At 41.4% G+C, this 20,015-nt stretch overlaps 1 protein-coding gene across 3 annotated transcripts in view; it reads left to right on the forward strand.

Moving 5' to 3' along the window:
• The window catches only part of ARID5B (AT-rich interaction domain 5B), a 209,524-nt gene that overhangs the window by 34,933 nt on the left and 154,576 nt on the right, over nucleotides 1–20,015 (forward strand). For all 3 annotated transcript variants that reach the window (XM_056795952.1, XM_056795955.1, XM_007478274.2), the window contains one exon: nucleotides 2,570–2,795. In XM_056795952.1, the coding sequence (XP_056651930.1) occupies nucleotides 2,570–2,795 (226 nt within the window). The remainder of the gene's footprint in view (nucleotides 1–2,569; nucleotides 2,796–20,015) is intronic.

Below are 20,015 nucleotides of genomic sequence, written 5' to 3' on the forward strand. Positions count from 1 at the left end.
CTCTCTCTCGGTCATTCTATCTCTCTCTCTATGTCCACACATTTGTACATGCATATAGCCACATATATACATAGAAGTGTACATATATATTTTAAAAGCCCTGTTTTATGGCTGCTTTTTTCATTGTGGCCTGCCAGAAGAGCAGCGCGGGCTCCTTCCTTTCCTCTTTGTATTACACGGAGCTATCGGTCCAGGGCTACCACCTGGTTTGCTGAGGGCTAATGTAGCTGTATGCTAGGTGTGCTAAGATGCTTCTTGGAGGCTCCTGCTCACTTGGGGACTGGAAGAGGTCTTCAGAACCCAAGTCAGTGCTTGCTTTGTGGCTTGGTCGTCTCTCAGAGTAGTAAAACTGAACATGCAATTAGATCTAAAAAGCAGTGTTTCCGGGGACTTCTTCATGTATGTATGTATGTATGTGGGCTGCTTTTTTTCTTTTTTTTGCTTTGCTTATCAGATTTCCTTTGGCATTGGACAATGTGGTTGGGCCAGTTTCTCCTTGAATCCACAGTGAAATAGACTAGTGGTTTCACAATTTAACCATACTTGGGTTTACGACTTGCCTGCCGTTGGGTATTTGTGTGTTGGTTTGAAATTCTCTGGATGGGAGAGAACTCTGGGTTGGATCTTGCAAAATGAGCTTGTTCACCAATGACCAAAGAAGGGCTACATTTTTCCTTGGTTAATAAATGATTTGTTCGACTTGCTTTGTATAGCAGCCAGACCTAGTCATACCATTTCTTGGAAGGTATCTGCAGCAACTGGTAATGGAAATGATAATCATTTGATCATACCAGGGCTATTTGAAAATAACCCTTATCCCCAAACGTGTCTGATCTCGGGAGCCATATTTTATGGCAACTGATGCTACAAAACATTTTTCTAATGTTGAGGGTGATATATTCATTATCTCCTCACGCATTCTAAACAAGGCTTCCACAGTGTTCTGTCCAGGAACTGTGAAGTCGGCTTTGATGCACCACCCAGCCTGAATTTTTATTCTAACATTTAATAATCACCATGTAATAGCGATGAAATGCACGGCAACTCCAGATCTTTTATTTCAAGAGGATGGTGTAATGAAATTGGATGAAATCATCCGTTGAAATTCTCCTTTATAGTATGCCCCATTGTTTACAAAGTATTGAGAAATGTTCATAAACAGAAGATAAAAACACCGTTTCCATTGTCTCCCATTTAGTGGAAGTTCATATTTAATAGCGATAAGGAAAAGGGATTCCATTACCAAAGTTGTTTTTTATTTTTTTTTCAAGCACACCAACGTACGTTTCATTTCTGATGAAATATTTATTGTTTTGCTGCAGTGTAATAGACACTGTGCTCAGAAAACAGTTTGGAATTGGATGAGAAAAATAAAATTTTACATCTTTTTTCTAAGCTAGGACTCCATATTGTGGTAAGCTTATCTCAATAACCTTTTGTTTGTTTATTTCCTATTGAGTAATATATGTGTGTGTAAATGTGTTTAAAGGGCGGGGAAGGCAGAATCAACTATGAATTCCTTTTGTTTAACAACCTAGAGACATCTTTCTGTTGTGTGAAAAAAATGTTGATAGCAGAGATATCACAGGCTCTAAAGGGTTTCACAGCTTAAGCTTTCTTCTGCAATGGGAAATGGAAAAGAGTTCTAGAAGTCAGTTCAAGTTGAAATGTCACTTGTTTCAAATATTTAAGTTAAGACCAGAGAGTTTATCTTCTGACGCCCTTCCCGAGTCATCCTTCTAGGAGGGGGGTCTGTTACATGCAGGGAGATTTATGAACTTATTTTGTACATTCTGAGCAAGAGGAGTTGATTGTTTCCTGGAAGCAATTAGATATACTTAAAATTCAAATGCGTGTTCTATAGGAGAGACTAAGTTTAAACTGCTTTTCTTAGAATTGTGGGCTTCCCTTCCCCCCTTTTGAAAAAAAAATCAGTTCATTTCTCATCTTACAAAGATTTTAAGAAACATGAGAACGTGTAAGTTTTGTTCGGTGGGAAAAACATAACATTTATGGAGTATTTCTTTTGGGATTACATCACAGTTTTATTTAATTTTTAGGACAAAAGTTAAATTCAATATTTGTGTATAAGCCAAGGGAAAATGTACCATAAACATAGGAATTTTCTGGTGAGTCAGAGTTCCAAGAATCCCAGATTTACTTAGTCCATTTATATGAGGACTGGCTAACCATTAGTCATCTAGCCCTCTTTTTTACATTTGCAGTTAATAGCACCTAAAAAGCTAGCTTTCACCCAAGGCTTTGGATCCACCAAATGAGCTTTGGCAGTCAATAGTAAGAATTGCCATCGGGATTGCTGGCTTGATATTCTTGGGCATTTTTGATCGTGTAAATTATTCCCTAAGTCAGCAGCTAATAATGACATTGAAAAGCCATAAAACTCAAATGAGTTATTGAATGTTCTTTGATACAGAAGAAAAAATCACACACGTACATCCCAAAGGATGGTTTGCCCAGTTCAAATGATATGTCAGCTAGGACTGTACTGTACCATTCACGTTGGACTTGGAAATTACATTTTGGCTTCTTCTTTGACAACTGCTTTTAGGATGAAGTGATTGCAGTTTCCGAAAAAGTGATTGTGAAGCTTGAAGACCTGGTCAAGTGGGCACATTCAGATTTCTCCAAGTGGAAGTGTGGTCTCCGGGCCGGGCCAGTAAAACTTGAAGAATTAAGCAAAAATGGACAGAAGGAAGCTTTGCTCAAATACAGGCAGTCAACCTTGAACAGCGGACTCAACTTCAAAGACGTTCTAAAGGAAAAGGCAGACCTTGGTAAATACAGCTTCCATTCCTAAATCTGACGTATGTGCATGGGAGGTGGTAGTACGGCATGCGTGCCCATGGTTTGCATGTTTGTGTGGCCTAACTTTTTTTTTTTTTAAGGGACTGCCCCCAAACACTTGACATCTCCAACCCTCTGCCATCTTGGGGCATGTGTATTTCCAATGGTCTGGATATTTATCATGCACACAAATGGGCACAGGAACGTGTCACAGACATTTACGATAAACACTTAGCAAGTACCTACTGTGTGAAATTGTGTACTCTTAGCCATGGAGGCTACCAAAAAGCAAGAGATCTGGCCAGAGGGTCTGGAGGGGAATTTTGGAGATCATCCTATAGTCCTGACCTTTTTGGATTGGTCAATCTAATGAAACCTATCGATCCTTTCTCAGAATAATGTGGTGTTTTTTTCATTCATAATTGAATTAAGTACTAAATTTCAGTTAGAGGTTAATTAAAAGAAATAACTTTTTCTTCTTCATCCAAGGCCACAGACCCCCTGAAATCTGTCCACGGACCCCTTGGTGTCTCTGGGTTCCAGGCTAAAAATCTCTGACTTAGTCTGAGTCTTCTGTTGATCTATTCTGATCTAGTTCTTTGGAAGGTCCATAAAGGTGATACAGCTTATCTGGTCTCATGTAGCAAGACAGAGTTCAAACCTAGTTCCATAGATAGAGAGCTTGAATGTTAAATGATTTGCCCAGGGTCACATGGCAAGTACATGGAAGAAGTTGGCTTTGAATTCAAGTCTTCCTGAATCTGAGGCTGGCACTCTCTCCATTATTCCTTACTCTTTCTCAGTTGGGTTTTTAAAGGACATTATAGTGACAATTCCTGTGTCTTGATAATGTTCTTCATTTTCTAAAGAAAAATGTGATTGGTTCAGAACTGGACGTTTTTTCCATTGACTTGGTCTTTGCAATCAGCTCTATTATTGCAGATTTCTTTTTTTAATATTTGATCAGTATTTGGGTCGATCGGTCCACATGCCGGAGTCTGCTGGTAGGTCCTGAAGCCTTCATTTTTTGAGCGTAGCATCCACATGGAAAGTCCAACATATTAAAAAATGTGCATCCCCACTGTTACTAGAAATTAAGAAACTGGTATCTTCCCCTCCAAAGTTACAGAGTGTGTCTCGCGATTGAGAACCCCTGTTTTCTGATTTTTAATTTTTAACTATCAGGGACATTATGGCCCATTATCCTCCTGACATTGGGCGACAAGCGAATCACACTGTGATTTGGATTCCACAGCCCAGTCTCGCTACCATTGTTCTGTGTTTCCCTTAGAGCTAAAACCCTTTTTTTTGGGTGGTTGTGTTTTTTTTTCTTTTTCCTGTGTGATGGAATATACTGTTACTAACAAACAGACCAGCAGGAAACCCCTGGGAGACAGAGGATATGGTAGCTGGGACTTCATAAGGAAGCCGATGCATTTTTATACCAGGGTTGATTCTTAATCAGGGCATTATGAATGAAAACAAACAAAACAATTCAACCTTTCTACTGTAGCAGAAAATTTCGTGCACTTATCCTTCAATTTCCCATTTGTTTTTTATTTTTTAAAGTTCATTCCTTTTCCTTTTGGATCATTTTTCAAAGGGCTGAGCCTGGCACCCCCAATTTTAAATGCCTTACTTCCCCTTGTGATTTAAAGCACTTTTAATTAAGGCAGAGTGTTGAACATGGAGTAGGAGCTTAATAAATGTTTCTTTAGGAATTTGGACCCTGGATTAGCCTAGAATATCTACATTTGACCTGACCTGCTGCTTAGTCCAAAGGAAGATAGAACAAAGACCAGGAGAGCTGGTTAGGAATCTGGCCTCTGGTGGGTGGCAAGTCACTAGAACTCAAACTAATTATTTTTTAGCAGAATGCCCTTTAAGGCTAGGATTTGGGGCCTTGAAATTCTACTGAGTTGCTATGAGCTGTGGGGAATTCAAGACACAGCTTTTGTAATTGGAATGTGCACTGTGTTGTAATAATATGGAAAGAGAAACAAAAACTGACTGCAGTGAGTTTCCATTATCTCCCTGATCTGTGGTTTCCAAGTCAGGATGTCTGTTGGGGAGATGACCGACCGGTGTCACCTGCTAGGGACCCGTTCGTGTCCCCACACCTTTAGAAGGCTCTTTTGTCCCAGCAGCCTTTTCTCTTCTCTGTGTGGAACTTCAGAATATTTGTTGTCTGCTCTTTTCTTTGCATACAATGCTACAGTTCTTATCTGCCTTTCTCCTGGCCACACTGAAAGCACCTCCAATCCCACCTTGTGAATGGCACTTCACATTCTTAGGAGGTTTTGCCTTCTGCAGAACCCTCCTCGCCTACCATTGTTCTTTCCAAAGAGAGGAGATGAACTGCATGATTACTTAAGATCCTTTCTTGTTCCTTCTGCTGGAAGGAAGCAGAAATGGAAACTTCTCACCTTTCTGGGAATAAAGGAGAACTCCAGAGTGTTTTCTTGAATTACGAAGTTATTTCATCATGCTTTAAAAAGAATAAAAATAAATAAATGCATTTGCCCTTTAAGGAATGGATTTTTTTTTTTTAAGCATACAAATCTAATTAAAGAACCCAGACTGTTCACTTAGGTAGAAAAAGTTCCCTTTAATCCTAGTTTGTCTCACTTCCTGCCTCTTCCTGAATAGGAAAAACAAGAGGGTTCTTAACAAATGTGTCTGCCAAACAGTTTCTACTCTGCAAAGAGACACTCAGCTAGCTCCTAGTGACTGCTCTCATTCAAATGACAACAGGTATTCGCCTCGCCTCCTCCCTCCTTCCTGCTACTCCTTTTGGGTCATATTTGCCTGTGGATGTGTCGGAGTACTTTCAATCTCTGGAGTTTTCATTAAAATCCTATCCTGATTGGTGAAAAGAACAACAGACTAAGCCGGGGAGTTGAGCCAAGTTCTTCAGAGAGAAAAGAGTCTAGGTCCCCCTCTTCCCTCTTCTTGCCTGCTTTTGCTGCTTTTTCCCAAAGAGTCCAGCCCCAAAGCAGCCTGAGAGACTTGACTTGAACTGTCTTTTCCTCCCTTCTTTCTGATTCCTTAATTCAGAGGTTGCTTAAAAAAAAATAAAGAAAAATAACAATATGTAAAAATAGAATGGCTGAGGAATGTATTATTCATAAGCATAATGAATACAAGAACCTGTTTTTCTAGAAGAATTGGGCTGATTAAATCGTTCGCTACACAGGCCTCTAGTTATTTATTTTTGTCGTTAGAATTACAGTACTTAGCTTTTGTAATAAAGTGGACTGGATACCCATATTTGGTAGGGAAGTGGGAAATGGGCGACCGAGGAATTATTTCATTTTCCAAAATTTTAGCCACCAAACTGTAGAAAATACGATCAGCGAGACATGGCAGACGGGCATTTTTGTATTCTTCCAGCTATAGTTTGAAAATAAATTCAAATTATTTTCTATAATACTGTTTCTTACAGAGCACCTTTAAGTGAGGTCTGAGAGCCTCAGTGTAAGCTTTATTGGCCTATAAATATGTCATTATAGTTGGACTACATTTATATGCTTTGGATTGTTGTTTAAGCCAAGAAAATATGTCTCTACAGGTTGACTTTTTATTGAAACCCTTTGAGGCATACAAGAGAATGTATTTTAGGCTAAGGTTATTAAAACAGCATTTTCATTTTTTTTGCAGCAGACTCATTGTCAATTATGCTGCCACAAACTGTCTGTGGATAGGCAGTTATGAATGGTTTCATCTCTAAATGTGTCTTTAGAAAGAGAAATAAAAGATAGAAGAGTCTGGGCTGAAATTGAGAAAAGAGACCCAAGATGGTGGCACTGGGTGTGGGCATAGCTGAATTTAGTGTGAGGGAGGGATTCTCTGGATTACATTTTTGTTTTCAAGGTTTGCCCAGCCTAGTTGAGAGGGAAGAAATGGAGGAAGGAAGAAAGGAAAGAAGGGAGGGAGGAAGAAAGGAAGGAAGGAAGGAAGGAAGGAAGGAAGGAAGGAAGGAAGGAAGGAAGGAAGGAAGGAAGGAAGGAAGGAAGGAAGGAAGGAAGGAAGGAAGGAAGGGAGGAAGGAAGGGAGGAAGGAAAGGAGGAAGGGAGAGAGAGGAAGGAAGAAAGAGATGGAGGGAGAGAAGGAAGGAAGGAAGGAAGGAAAGAAGAGAAAGAAAGATAGATAGATAGACAGACAGATAGATGTGCTCCCATTTTTCATGTTCCCTCCCTCACCACCTGAAAGCTACAAAAGATACCAGTTAATACATTTTCCACAAGATGGCACATACAAGCACTCTGACTTTTTACTTCATTGACTTCCTTTTGGAATCCAGTGGTTCTGAAAGCCCTGTCCTAGCACAAACCACAGCCCAGAATCCCGTCAGATGGCTTGTTTTAGTCCCCAGTAGAACAGTAGATCCAATGTAGACAAGATCCAAATGAATGAGGAGACCACTCTGTGGGGCCATCTTACTCAGCTATGGGGAGATACAGCAAAAAGATATTTGCTGAAGACCCTGGGGTTTGATCAGTTGAAATGGTTTTCATAGGCCACTATTTCTTGGTATTTCCTCATAAGTTTATATTTTCTTCCTTCCTCCCTCCCTTCCTTCCTCCCTTCTTTCCTTCCTTCCTTCCTTCCTTCCTTCCTTCCTTCCTTCCTTCCTTCCTTCCTTCCTTCCTTCCTCCCTCCTTCCTTCCCTCCTTCCTTCCCTCCCTCCCTCCCTCCCTCCCTCCCTCCTTCCTTCCTTCCTTCCTTCCCTCCATCCTTCCATCCCTCCTTCCTTCCTTCCTCCCTCCTTCCTTCCCTTTCTCCCTCCCTCCTGGATTTTCAGCTGTGGTTCATGAACTTTAAAAAAAAAAAAGAGAATTGTATTTCACTATAATTGTTTTTCTTTGTAATGCTATATATTTTTTCTTCTATATTTAAAGAACATTATTCTGAGAAGGGGTCCAGAGGCCTCACTAGACTGCCCCAAAGGGCCAGAACACAATAAAAAGATTAAACTTGCATCAAACTATAGTCCTCTTTGAGTGATCTACACATCTGAAAAGAGATCCGCTGTGATGAGGAAAACTGAACTTCACATTAATACATCATCACTTTAGTTCCTGATTATTTTTAACAGCGTTGCTTACACAACTTTGCACAATCCGGATGTTCTTGAGAATGTGGGTAGGGCTCTTCTGCTAAAAATTTTGATGCCAGCAGTTTTCCCCCCACTGAAATATTCACTATGAAGTTATATATCTGTCAGAAATACTTGTGTGGCAATTTTCCATGTGAAAATGAGCTTAATTTTCTCTCTTTTGTGCCAAAATTTTCTTGGTTTCCCCTGGGCCATCATTTATGGGTTCTGTCGATAGTATTGCCAGTCTAGATTTGTTTGGGCGTTGCCGAATCTATAGGATTCCTATGGAAAACCGTACCATCATTCCTGTCCTGAAAATTGACTCAGTGCTTCGAATACTTTGAAAAATGAGACGTGATTGGGTAACACGCCCCTTGCTGAAGCTGGAGGTGGGGTGAGGCATGATGTCAGTTCCCTTATTGTCTTTTGCCTTTTATCGTATCGATGTCATGAACTATGGGTCCATAAGCAGGGGTTCTTAACCTGGGATCCATGAACTGAAAAAAGTTTTTTTTTTTTTATTGTATTTCAGTATAATGGGTTTCTTTTGTAATCCTGCGTATTTTATGTTAGCATTTAAAAACATTGTTCTAAGAAAGGGCCCATCAATTTCTCCAGACGACAGAGAAGTCCATGACACCCCAAAGGTTAAGAACCCTTGGTCGGTAGCATCATCTTAAACAATGACTGTGCTCGTTCAGACAATGGCTAATGCATGTTTAATTCATGTGACTTAATTTTCAAAAGGGCTTTACACACTGATCCTGGTCTAAAAGCATCCACCCCTTCCTCGACCCCCCGACCATTCTTGATATCTTTAGTATTGACCCTGAGTCCTCCAAAGAGCTCATTCATTTTCTTAGAGCAGTTTAATTTATCTGGTTTCCCCAAAATAGGCATTTCTCAGAATGTCAGAGATCATCTGTCCAGTGGGGAGTTGGGTTGCTGTATTTTAGGCTTGCTGGAGATGGGGAAGGGGTTGGGGATTGCTATTCCTCCCCCCCCCCCCTTTCCTTTCTATAAATATGTTGACTTAGGACAGGCTACCTCTGAAAAAGCAGCTGAGACCCAGAGAGGTTTCCCAAGATGCCCCATGCTCCCTCAGCAGGTGCTGAGTAAATGTTGTTGCTGCTGGTTCTGGGTTTCCCTCCTCCACTGCCTTGTTCTCTGTGTGTCCACTTGGTGCTGACAGTGGGATGGGTAGAGGCTACCTTGAAGCCCTTATCAAAAAAGACAACCAGACCTTTGATTTCATCTCGATGAAGAATTCCTTCTGTCCATGCAGAGTGACAACCTACAGATGCTTGGAGCACGGGAGGTTAAATGACTTGTCCAGGATCACACAGCTGATCCATAGCCAAGGCAGGGCTTGAACCCTGGCTCTAAGACGAGTTCTCTCACCACTCTGTTCTACTGCTTATGGCCATGTCTGTCCTTAAAGAACTATGCCAGTAGGTCGGTGTCTCATTTCTTTCTTTTTTTGTTTGTTTTCCCTCTTCCACTGGGGCTACCAATCTCTCTGACTTTCTTTTAAGTCCTATCTAAAATCCCACTTTGTAAGGAAGCCTTCTTTTACCCTGCTTAATTCTAATGTTTTCCTTCTGTTAATTAGCTTCTATTTATCCTGTCTGTAGTTGGCTTTGCATTTTTTTATTTGCATGTTTTCTCCCCCCTTTAGATGGTAAGCTCCTTGAGGAGAAGGGGACTGTCTTTTGCCTTTTTTTGTAACCCCAGAATTTAGCACACTGTCTGACAGATAATGGGTAGTTAATAAATATTTATTGATGTATTAATTGCTTCTCAGTTCTAGCCTTAGAGACAGCTTCCATTTAAATTTCTTTTTTTTTTTAAAGACTTACATTTTGTCTTAGTAACAACTCTTAGAGAGAAGGCAAGGGGTAGGCGAATGGGGTTAAGTGACTTGACTAGGGTCATACAGTGAGGAGGCATCCACGGGCAGGTTTGATTCTAATGTTCTAAGAAAATGAATGAGCTATTTGGAGGACTGAGGGTCAATACTAAAGATATCAAGAATAGTTGAGGCTTCTAAGCAACCAATCATTCAACCAACATTTTTAAAGTTCCTACTATGTGCCAGGCACTGTCACAATGGATAAGAGCCTTAGGTCTGGCACATAGTAGGCACCTTTAAAATGTTGGTTGATTGGTTGCTTAGAAGCCTTTAGTGAACTCCCATTGTGAGCTATCAAGTGAGGGCTGGGGCAAGAAGGTATCTTAAAGATAATCTCCTCTACCTGCTTTGGACAGATAAGGAAAAAGAGGCCAGAGTGGAATACCAGAGACGTTTTAAGTGACTTTCCCAAAGTCATACAACCAGTTAGGGACAGAAGGAGGTTTAAAACTCAGCTCTCCTGACTCCTTGTCCATCATTTCTCCCTCTCCATCACTCTTGAGATTTTAAAATCTGCCACAATCGAATCCCAATTTGTTTTTTTCAACTGTATGGGACTCTTCTTATATCTTAATCCTTTCCTTCCATCTTAGAATTAATACTGTGTAATGGTTCTAAGGCATGAGAGCAGTAAGGACTGGGCAATGGGCATTAAATGACTTGCCCAGGGTCACTCAGCTAGGAAGTGTCTTGAATTCTGGATCTCCCATCTCTGGGCCTGACACCATCCACTGAGCCATCGAACTCCTCTTTCTTGAGTCTTTATTCCAATCTTCCTGAACTTGGGTGTACTTCAGGAGTGCTATTCTCTTCTCCTCTGCCTTTCTCCATCTTTCCCTTTGTATTGGCTGGGCTAAATGCTACCTCCTCTACAAAGACTTCTAAACCACTTGAGCCCACAGTGACCTCTTCTTCCCTGAGCTCTATACAAGACCATTGCTTGGGCGAACCAGAGGGGAAATCGGAGATGACCCATTCCTGTGGCTCCCAACATTCTCTCGTATGACAGCCCTCTTATAATGTCAAAAATCCTTGCCGATTCTCTCCTGGAAGTGGCTGCATTATTAACATCCATTGACTTCATATTTAGCTACTTAAAACCTACTGTGATTTCAGGGATGTTTTCAAATTAATTTGTCCTCATCCCAATGGTATTGACATACATTTGAAAACCAGTCATACAAGCATCCCTGTTGCTTTGGAGCTGAATTCAGATAAAAAAGGCAGTGGCTGGTGTCCTTACGGAGGCAAGATCCCTTCGCCATTGCACCATGGCCCTTTGGGCATTCTGGACCCACGAGCTGATGTAGTTAAGTCTTTTATGACCTGCTCTAGACTTATGGACCAGATAAATCTTGCATGGAAGCTTGTCTATCACACGATGGTGATGTGTGCCAAATTTGGGATTTTAGAAATTCGTAGGCATCTGCCTGCGCGCCTGTCTTTAAAATGGGAGCATGGCTATTTTGGACCCGGTTGATTTTATAGTAATACTATCAGGAGGACTGGCTAGACAGTGGGCTGGTGTGGCCTTTGTCCGAGAAGAAGGGCCAGTGATGGTGCTCGCCTCGGGGAGTGCCAGCACACCCAGCCCTTTCCCCGTCCCCACCTAGGATAGTACCAAAGATTTGAAATGATGACAGTGCATGTAAGCATTATTTCAGATGAATGAAGTCAGCTCTTTCAGATTATTATCATTAGAAATACTGGATAAAATCTGATTAGTCATTTCCAGAGAAAGACTACATGCTCTGAAACTTCCTTAATAAAGTCAACAGTCAAGGCATGAAAAAAATGACTAAGTTTCAAAGAACCCGACTAACCTTATCCTATTGGAGATTTCTCTGACCCTGTTTTCATCTGGCGTTTATTTGATTTTCTTGGGCAACAATGAACCTTCCTAAGTCCGTGGTGCCCCGCAAGCCATCTGTCCCCAGAATCTGTTCCCCCTCACTTTTCAGGGAGGTCACTCAGAAGTCTGGGGCTAATTTGATCTGCTTGACCAAGAGATTTGACTCCAGGAACTCAAAATGTGCCTTGGGATATCAAATGTGCAGCCCTGGATTAAGGGGTCGGGTTTCTCTGGCTTGGGACTTGGTGGGGGTCTGAGCATGCATTTTGGGGTGGTCTAGGCATAGGACTCCCTGCTTTCTTCTGGGGTTTCTGACTATTCCTCCTTGTCTCTTACCTCCTGGCTTCCCTCAAATCTCAGCTCACGTCCTGCCTTCTAGAGAAGACCTTTACCCGTTCCCCCAGGGCTATCCCTCAGAGATTTATTTTCCATCATTCATTCAGCTTACATAACGTCATTATTTCTGTGTCGTCTCCCCCATTAGAAAGTGAGCTCCTTGAGGGGATTGACTGATTTTGCTGCCTTTTAAATCCTGTGGTGCTAGAGATCCCAGCACACAGTAGTAGCTTATCCCCATAGGATCACAGGGGGGGATAGCTAGAGTACCCAGCACACAGTAGTAGCTTATCCCCATAGGATCACAGGGGGGATAGGTGGGAATGTATAAGTGGAATTTTGAACCTTTGGACTTCATCACCCAGAAGTCTTCAGTATTTCCCATAATTCTTCTCTCTCTACCACATTTGCATATAGTTTTGTGTAAGCCACATCCTCTCTCTCTTCTCTTGCGACCAAGCTAGGTTTAGGTAGTTCTTTTACTTTAGTTATTATTAATAAACTTTAAAAAATATAATAGTTATTGAATATTGATTTAAAAACCCACACTTAATAAGTATTTTTAATTGGTTGATTCATTGTTCTTTAGGAAATAGCGTTGGCACAATGGGTGCCAATATCTCTCCCTTTCTTTTATAAGAAAACATCAATTTAAGAATAGAGACATTCCATGTACATTGAGGTTGACAACTGAATCTCATAGGAGAGCAGAGAATTTTAAACCTAGAAAGGGACCTCTGGTTCTTGTCTTCACTCTACCAACTGTCTTAATTTCTTGGCCATTGCTGCCTCTATTTGCCTCTTTTTAAAGAAAATGTTGACTTTTTAACTTGGATAACTTCAGTCTCAGACAAACTGCATTGATATAATTAGGTTAGAGCTGAAGGCACATGAGAGATTTACCTTCGTCATCACCGTTAAGTACCATCACTTGTAAAATGGCTTTTCCTCTTTTTTAGTCAGCAAAATTGTTAGCTGTATCACTCTTGGCAAGTCACTTGATTTCCCTCAGCATCATAATGACAATAACATCTACCTCCAGGGTTATTAAAGCACTATGCAAATATTAGCTATTAGTATATATAGTAGAGTGTATATATGTATGTATATATATATATATTTATTTATTTATATGTATATAGGATATAGTATATACAGCTCTAACTATTTGCTGAATTGAATTGAGTTCATGGCCAATGGGGCTCATTCACCTAAACAATTATCCTAATTTGAGTTTGTGAATTTTTTTCAGATAGGAAAGCATCTACGTCATGCTAAAATGTTGCCTCTTGCGTTGGCTACCATACTTCCATGGCAAGATCGATCTATCAGAAAGGACTTAAAGGGATGAAGATCCCATTAAATGAGCCCAAGAAAGGCCAGATATTATTTACTTGTCATTTAACACTGAAACTTCCTTTAATATGGAGACTCCTGACAATGGTCCACCAGAGAGTCTTGACTGACAGGGTTCTAAGATATCTTCTCTGAAAGCATTCTAGGTTATTTGTGGCAAAGCAATTCCATTTCAAAATACCATCCTGATAGGTTAGAATCACTCTGTCAAGACCCCTCATTTTTCAGGGCTTCTCTGGGTGACTTGTTCAAGTCACCCAGGGAGAAAAGAACAGAACCAGCATCTTTGTCCAATTACTCTATCCTGACATCTCCTTCTACTGACCCATACTGCCTCAATTGTTGAATTCTTTCTTGGATTATTTCATATGAGGGGTGTATAGGAAGCAACTTATAAACTTTAAAGCATTATGTTAATTTGAATGATTGTAGCACTCCTTAATAACAGTACAATAATAACTTTAGTGAGAGACAGCCATAGTATTGACCGGAGAGCTGACCTTAGAGCCAGGGAGACCTGGGTTCAAATCCAACCTCTGGCACTACATTTTAATCGAATTTGGCCCACTCTTAGGAGTGTTTTGGGCTGCAGATGGCCCATGTTGGACATTTCTGCTCTAGGCAGTTCTCTGAGGTCTAAGTTGCAGAAAATGTATTTATCTTCATTGGTAGAGGGAATTTCCCCACCTGGGAGTTCCTTATAGCAATGAAATCATTGATCATTTTCCCATCTCTAAATTTATAACATCTTACATGACTAACTGTAAAAGTTAAAATTAAATCTCAATAACAATATTATATTTTAAGAGATTTATTAATGAACATTAGAAATCAAGGAATAAAGAAGATACAAAATAAAGACCATGTGCCCATGGCTGGTTGGCCATATTTTAGTCAACCCCGCTCACCACCATCAATGCTGATTCTACAACAGAGAAAGGGAGCCTCCAAAACCCACGCCCTTTATCCTCTGTCTACAGGAAGTATGTAATGACAGGAAGTCAGTGGGCTCTTGGGATATGTAGTTCTTTTTTAGGGTAACAGATTTTCAATCATACAATAACCTACATATCAAATGAGGCTGACTGTATATGCAATGTCCAGTACTATATAGAGTATCATTTCTGAATAGAAAGGAGAGAGATAAATTTCCTCTCATCTCCTTTAGGACCAAGGTTCATCAATTATACTGGATTCAGTTTAATCTTTGTTGTTGATGCAACTTCCATTTCCATTGCTTTTAAGTCATTCCTATGTTATTTTCCTGGTTTGACTAACTTTGCATCAGTTCATGTAAATCTCCCAATGCTTCTCTGAATTTGGAATATTTGTCACTTGCTATGGTACAATAAAACTTAACTCACTGGTGGACCACAACTTTGCCATTTGCCTGCTAAAGGGGAGATGACCATCTGTACCATTTCTATTACTGCCTGGGATTTTTCCATGGATCATCATTAGAGAGGATCTATAGTATAGCAGCTACATGACAGAGAGATAGAGCATGGGGCTTGGATTCAGAAAAACCAAGATTAAAAAGTCCTTCCCAATCTCCATCAGAATTCTTGTCACCAGGAAACACATTTTGTTGGAATTTTTGGACATGTTTTGGTTTTTGTTAGACGTCTCTGTCCTAGGAAAACATGTTGATCTCAAGGACTTTCATAAAAACCAAAACCCAGGATGTCCTGGGCTCAGATCACATTACACCAAGACTCTTTTACTAGCTAGGGGACCCCTGGGTAAGTTATTTAATTTCTTCCATTTGTAAAATGGAGAGAATAAGCATCTATCTTGGGGTTTGTTTGGTTGGGTTGTTTTTGTTTTTGTTTTTTTGGTGAGGATAACGTGAAACGATATATGTAAAGTGCTTTGTAAACCTTAAAGCTGGAGAAGGAAATGGCAAACCACGCCAGTGTTTTTTGCCAAGAAAAGCCCAAATGGAGTCATGAAGAGTTAGACGTGACTTGAAACAACTGAATGATAATAATAAAACCTTAAAGCACTTAATAAGTGTAAACTATTATTATGGAGTGAAATGAAACTCCCCTGAGTGAAATCTGCTCTACTGTTCACCACGACCCTCCACTGGAAATACGGTCTAGACCATCTCTGCCTCCAGACACGATTCCGATTCCCTTATGGAGGCTAGTCTAACCTTAACTGCTGCTACTGTAATAGGCAGCCAGCCAAGTTATTGGATTGACTCACAAATTTGCTGATTGATGGGGCCCATTCCCCCCTTGACTCAGTGCTACACGGCACTTCTCATTTTTCTCTTTTCTGTGGGTGATGGTGATAGAATAGAATAGAGTAAACATCTCCATCAGAATTCTTGTCACCAGGAACCACATTTTGTTGGAATTTTTGGACATGTTTTGGTTTTTGTTAGACGTCTCTCTCCTAGGAAAACATGTTGATCTCAAGGACTTTCATAAAAACCAAAACCCAGGATGTCCTGGGCTCAGATCACATTACACCAAGTCTCTGTTACGCTCTGTATTTAGAAGACCGCACAGTGAGAACTGATGCTTAGAATAATGACCTTGAAAACTCAGTCCTGCAAAAAAAAAGAATGTGTCCGATACGTTCCTTAGACTTCATTTATGAAGGTGGGCTTTCAGCAAGAGTCGAAACAGAAGGGAATTTCTAGTTAACCATCAGCAGAGCAAGAATAATCATTCCCATTAATCGAGATTTTACCACGTCTCTCTTTTTGTTCATTTTTTGTGTGACAAAGAAGACAGATGACCCAATTCACTCATTTTCCTTAGTGAGGAAAAAGGTTTAAAAGAAAAGAGTGATAAGAAGAGGGGCCACCTACTGACCTTGTACCTGTGGCCGGGCTCTTTCGGGGGGCAGGAGAGGGGGATGAGATTCAATTTGCATTTTGGCATTTGGGGAGCAGGAGAACACCTCTCTCTTGTATCTACAGTTCTCTGATTAGACGGTAAGCATCAGTGACCGGGTTTTCAGATGTGCCTCTCACATTTGGCAGTGGGCATGTGTTCCTAAAAAATTAGATCAGTTACATTTTTTATGAATGGTTTCCTCTTGTCCCAAGAAAGCTTGCTACTTCAGGGAACTGTAAAAAATGCATTTCGTAAGGAGGAAGCATGCTACAAGAGGAGGAGTGGAGTCAGAGGATCTAGGTTTGAGTTCTGTCTCTGGTGTATCAAGGTATGACCTTGGACAAGTCCCATGATGTCTTTGGGCTTCAGCAGCCTCTTCTGTAAAAGGAGAAGGTTGGGTTAATGGTTGTTGAAGCTCCTTCCAACTCTGATGATTTTGTGATATAATTTTACCAAGATTCTACATTTTTAATTCAACAAAAATTCATCAAGGTCTAATGATGTGCAAAGGACTGTGAAGGGCATCAAGGGAGAGATGAATAATTCATGATAAATGCTAGTTATTATTAAATAATGGCTAATAATAATAGCCCAGGTTTATCTAACACTTAAATATTTGCAAAGCACTTCATTTGATTCTTACAACAACTCTATGAGGTTCATACTATAATTATTCTCATTTTTCAGATGAAGAAACCAAGGCATGATATGCTCAAAGGGTATGCCTTGGGTCATGCAGTTAGTAAGTGTCTGAGGCAGATTTTCTTGACCTCCAGTCCATTGCACTGGCTAGCTGCCTTAGCATGGTTCTTGCTTGCCCTCAGGGAACTTACATTTCAAGATTACTATGTGGAGGAGACTTAGTGTGAATGCTTCAAGCAGTGGGTGATTGGCTCTGGCCTGGCTCACCAGGGATGGAAGACTTTGGAGAAACAGTGCTATCTGAGGTGGGAGAGCTTTTCAGAAGATGGTAAAAGTCCGGCAAGGCGGCCAAGGTCTAGGGAAGAGAGACCATAAAAATGGAAATGTACATAGGTTGGTCCAGATTGACAGACTCAAAAATCTGAAGGGAAGTAGTAGGAAATTGGGACTAGAAAATCCATTGGTGCTGGGTAGAGAATAAGATGGGGTCTTTGAATGGCATCCTGGGCAGTCTGGGTCTTATTGGGCAGACAGTGGGGAGCCATTGATGGTCATTGGTAAGAGAGAAGCATAATCAGAGGCTATGCATTAGGAAGACGAACCTCTTGGTGTAGAGAAGGCATTGGGCTAGTGGGGAAGATAATGGAGGTGGGGAGACCACTTAAGGGGCCACTGTAGGACTCTAGATGAGAGATAATGAAGACTTGAATTAGGGAGTGGAAAGAGAGGACCGATTCAAGAAATATTGCTGAGGCAGAATCAATAGAATATCACAGTAGATGAGATGCTGGGAATGATGGAGGAGGGTGGATTTTGAAGATGGATGTGAGGCATCTCCCCATTCCTGCAAGAGCCCCTACCACCACACACACACATAGCCTTCCTACACCCTCTTGTGTGACTCCAGCCATGGGCTTTGGGGATTCCTTCAATCTGGGGTACCCTTGCATGTCATTGTCAGAGGGGCAGGAACCAGTGGAAAGGGCAAACTTTGAAGAAAGGCTTTAAGGAGAGGGAAGGACATTCTCAGCTGTGAAGCAGGACTCCAAAAATGTGAGGGGAAGGAGCCCAGGACCTGGGCTTTGGAGCTTTGACCAAGAGGATGACTAACCCAAAGAGACAGTGCTAAGATGGTGTGGCAGGGTGGTGCAGAGTTGGAGGATCTCTCGGTGAATTCCAGCCCTGGCACAGATACCTTGGGTAAATCACTTAAACTTCCTAGATCTCCATTTCCTTATCTTTAAAATGAAAAAGGGATTGAATTGGACGACCTCTGAAGACCTGTGTGGCCTTGGGGCAAAATAATTCTACTTTCTGGACTTTATTTTTATATCATTAAAATGAGACGATTTCTGAATTCTCTTTTGCTGGAATTCTTTGATCTTTCCTAGCTCCAGACCTCTGACCCTCTCACTACTGAGACCCCAGGCCAATGGAAGGGCTCAAAGGCAGTCTTCAGGCGCTTTTCCTTCTATAGTCTACTTGTTACCTCTCCTTTTGCTCTCTCAGATTTTATCTATTTCTTGCTTACTTGTTTGATGGGACCTGAAATGTAAAAGATCATCAGATCCTCTTTGGACGCTTTCTGTGCCGGGTGACATTCTTATAGTCTGTCCCCCCGACCTGGGGTAGACAGGGCCATCCGGGGGTGCAGCTGTGGCAGTAACAACCCTGGTGTAGACTTCATTTCCATCCGTTTGTAAAAACTCGGGACTATATAAAATTAGTTCCTTTAAAAAACTTATGGCCGAAGATGATTTTCTAGTGGGAAATCTTAGGGGAAGCAAAGACTGGCCTCTTGCTCTTCCTCAGATCCTGGAAGGGCCCATGTGGGACAGATGCTTTTCCTGGGCCTCAGGTTGGAGGTGGGTGAAGGGAAGTGAATATTATATAAAAGGATTACGATTATGCAGAAATAAAGGCAGGCACTCCCATCTGGGCTCCATTGCGGAAGTGATGGGAGCCCAAGTGTGTCTGGGAATGGGCTGGTCCAAACATTGAAATATGGATAGCATGCCTCCTTTAAGATGCTTGTTAATGATTTTATGAGCACATTGGTAGTCAGGAGCATTACATGTGGTTTGAGAAATGGGTCTGGATATGCTTGGCAGGCAATATTATTCCGGGAGAGTACGAAAGGCCATCTTTTTTTTGACTGTTCGACTTCGTTATGCCGTGAAAGAGAAAGATAATTCAGCCAAGCATTGCACTGTGGACTAGAGACTCTGCATTTCAGAATACAAATATTACTGAAGGTAAATGAATCATTAAAAGAGAACAGTGGCATAAAATATCTGACGAATGAACTCCTGGAATCTCTGCTCCAATAAATTTTCCCCATTCGTGGACAGACCCTTAATCCGGGCACTAATAGTATCAGTTCTGTGTTGAAGGTGCCAGAAAAGCATTTATGTGGACACAGTGCAAATGATTGGTAATTGGGTCTTACAGGGCTATAAATACATGGAGGGGATTTGGTGATATCATAATAAAGCCCGAGAAGACCTGCAATGGTTTCTAATGTTACCAGAACCTTGAGCAATATTTACAGCCTTGTTCACAGGGCTACAGTTTTAGGGCCCCATTCTTTTGGTGATACGTGCTTCCCATTCCCATTAGGAGCCCTGGGAGTTGGGCATGTCTGTCTAGGGGAGAAAAGCCCTTCCGTCTGGATAATACACGGAGCTCCTGACAAATCCAAAATACAATTAGGGAGAACGAAAATGTTCCCTCGTGTCCTGTTCCCCTCCTTGGAAGGATGTTTCGAAAAAGGAGACGAGGCAGACAATGGCCAGGCCACTTTGCTCCCCATTTTGGCCGTGGCTGGGCTTTTTGGGGGGAACGGGGGGTTTCTGAATATTATTTCTGATTTGGGAGGGGGAAAAATGAAGCTCTCCTTATCACAGCCCATTGTTTACATAGCCCCACCTCCCACCCTCTTTGATGCCAGATGAAGAAGTGTAAAGGTATGCTGGCTGCTGGGCCTTGATTCCTAGACAAGCAAACCCAGTGAGAAGGAGACTGTTCAGATTAGGGGGTGTGCGCCTCAAACCGCAGCCCATGAAAACCTCATAGAGGTATGCAGCTGGGGACACGGTGTTGGACAAGTAGAGTATCGGCCTACCGGGGGTGACAAGCAGAGGATCGGTGTACAACAGG

Source organism: Monodelphis domestica, chromosome 1 (genome assembly GCF_027887165.1).
Source record: "Monodelphis domestica isolate mMonDom1 chromosome 1, mMonDom1.pri, whole genome shotgun sequence".
NCBI lineage: Eukaryota > Metazoa > Chordata > Mammalia > Didelphimorphia > Didelphidae > Monodelphis > Monodelphis domestica.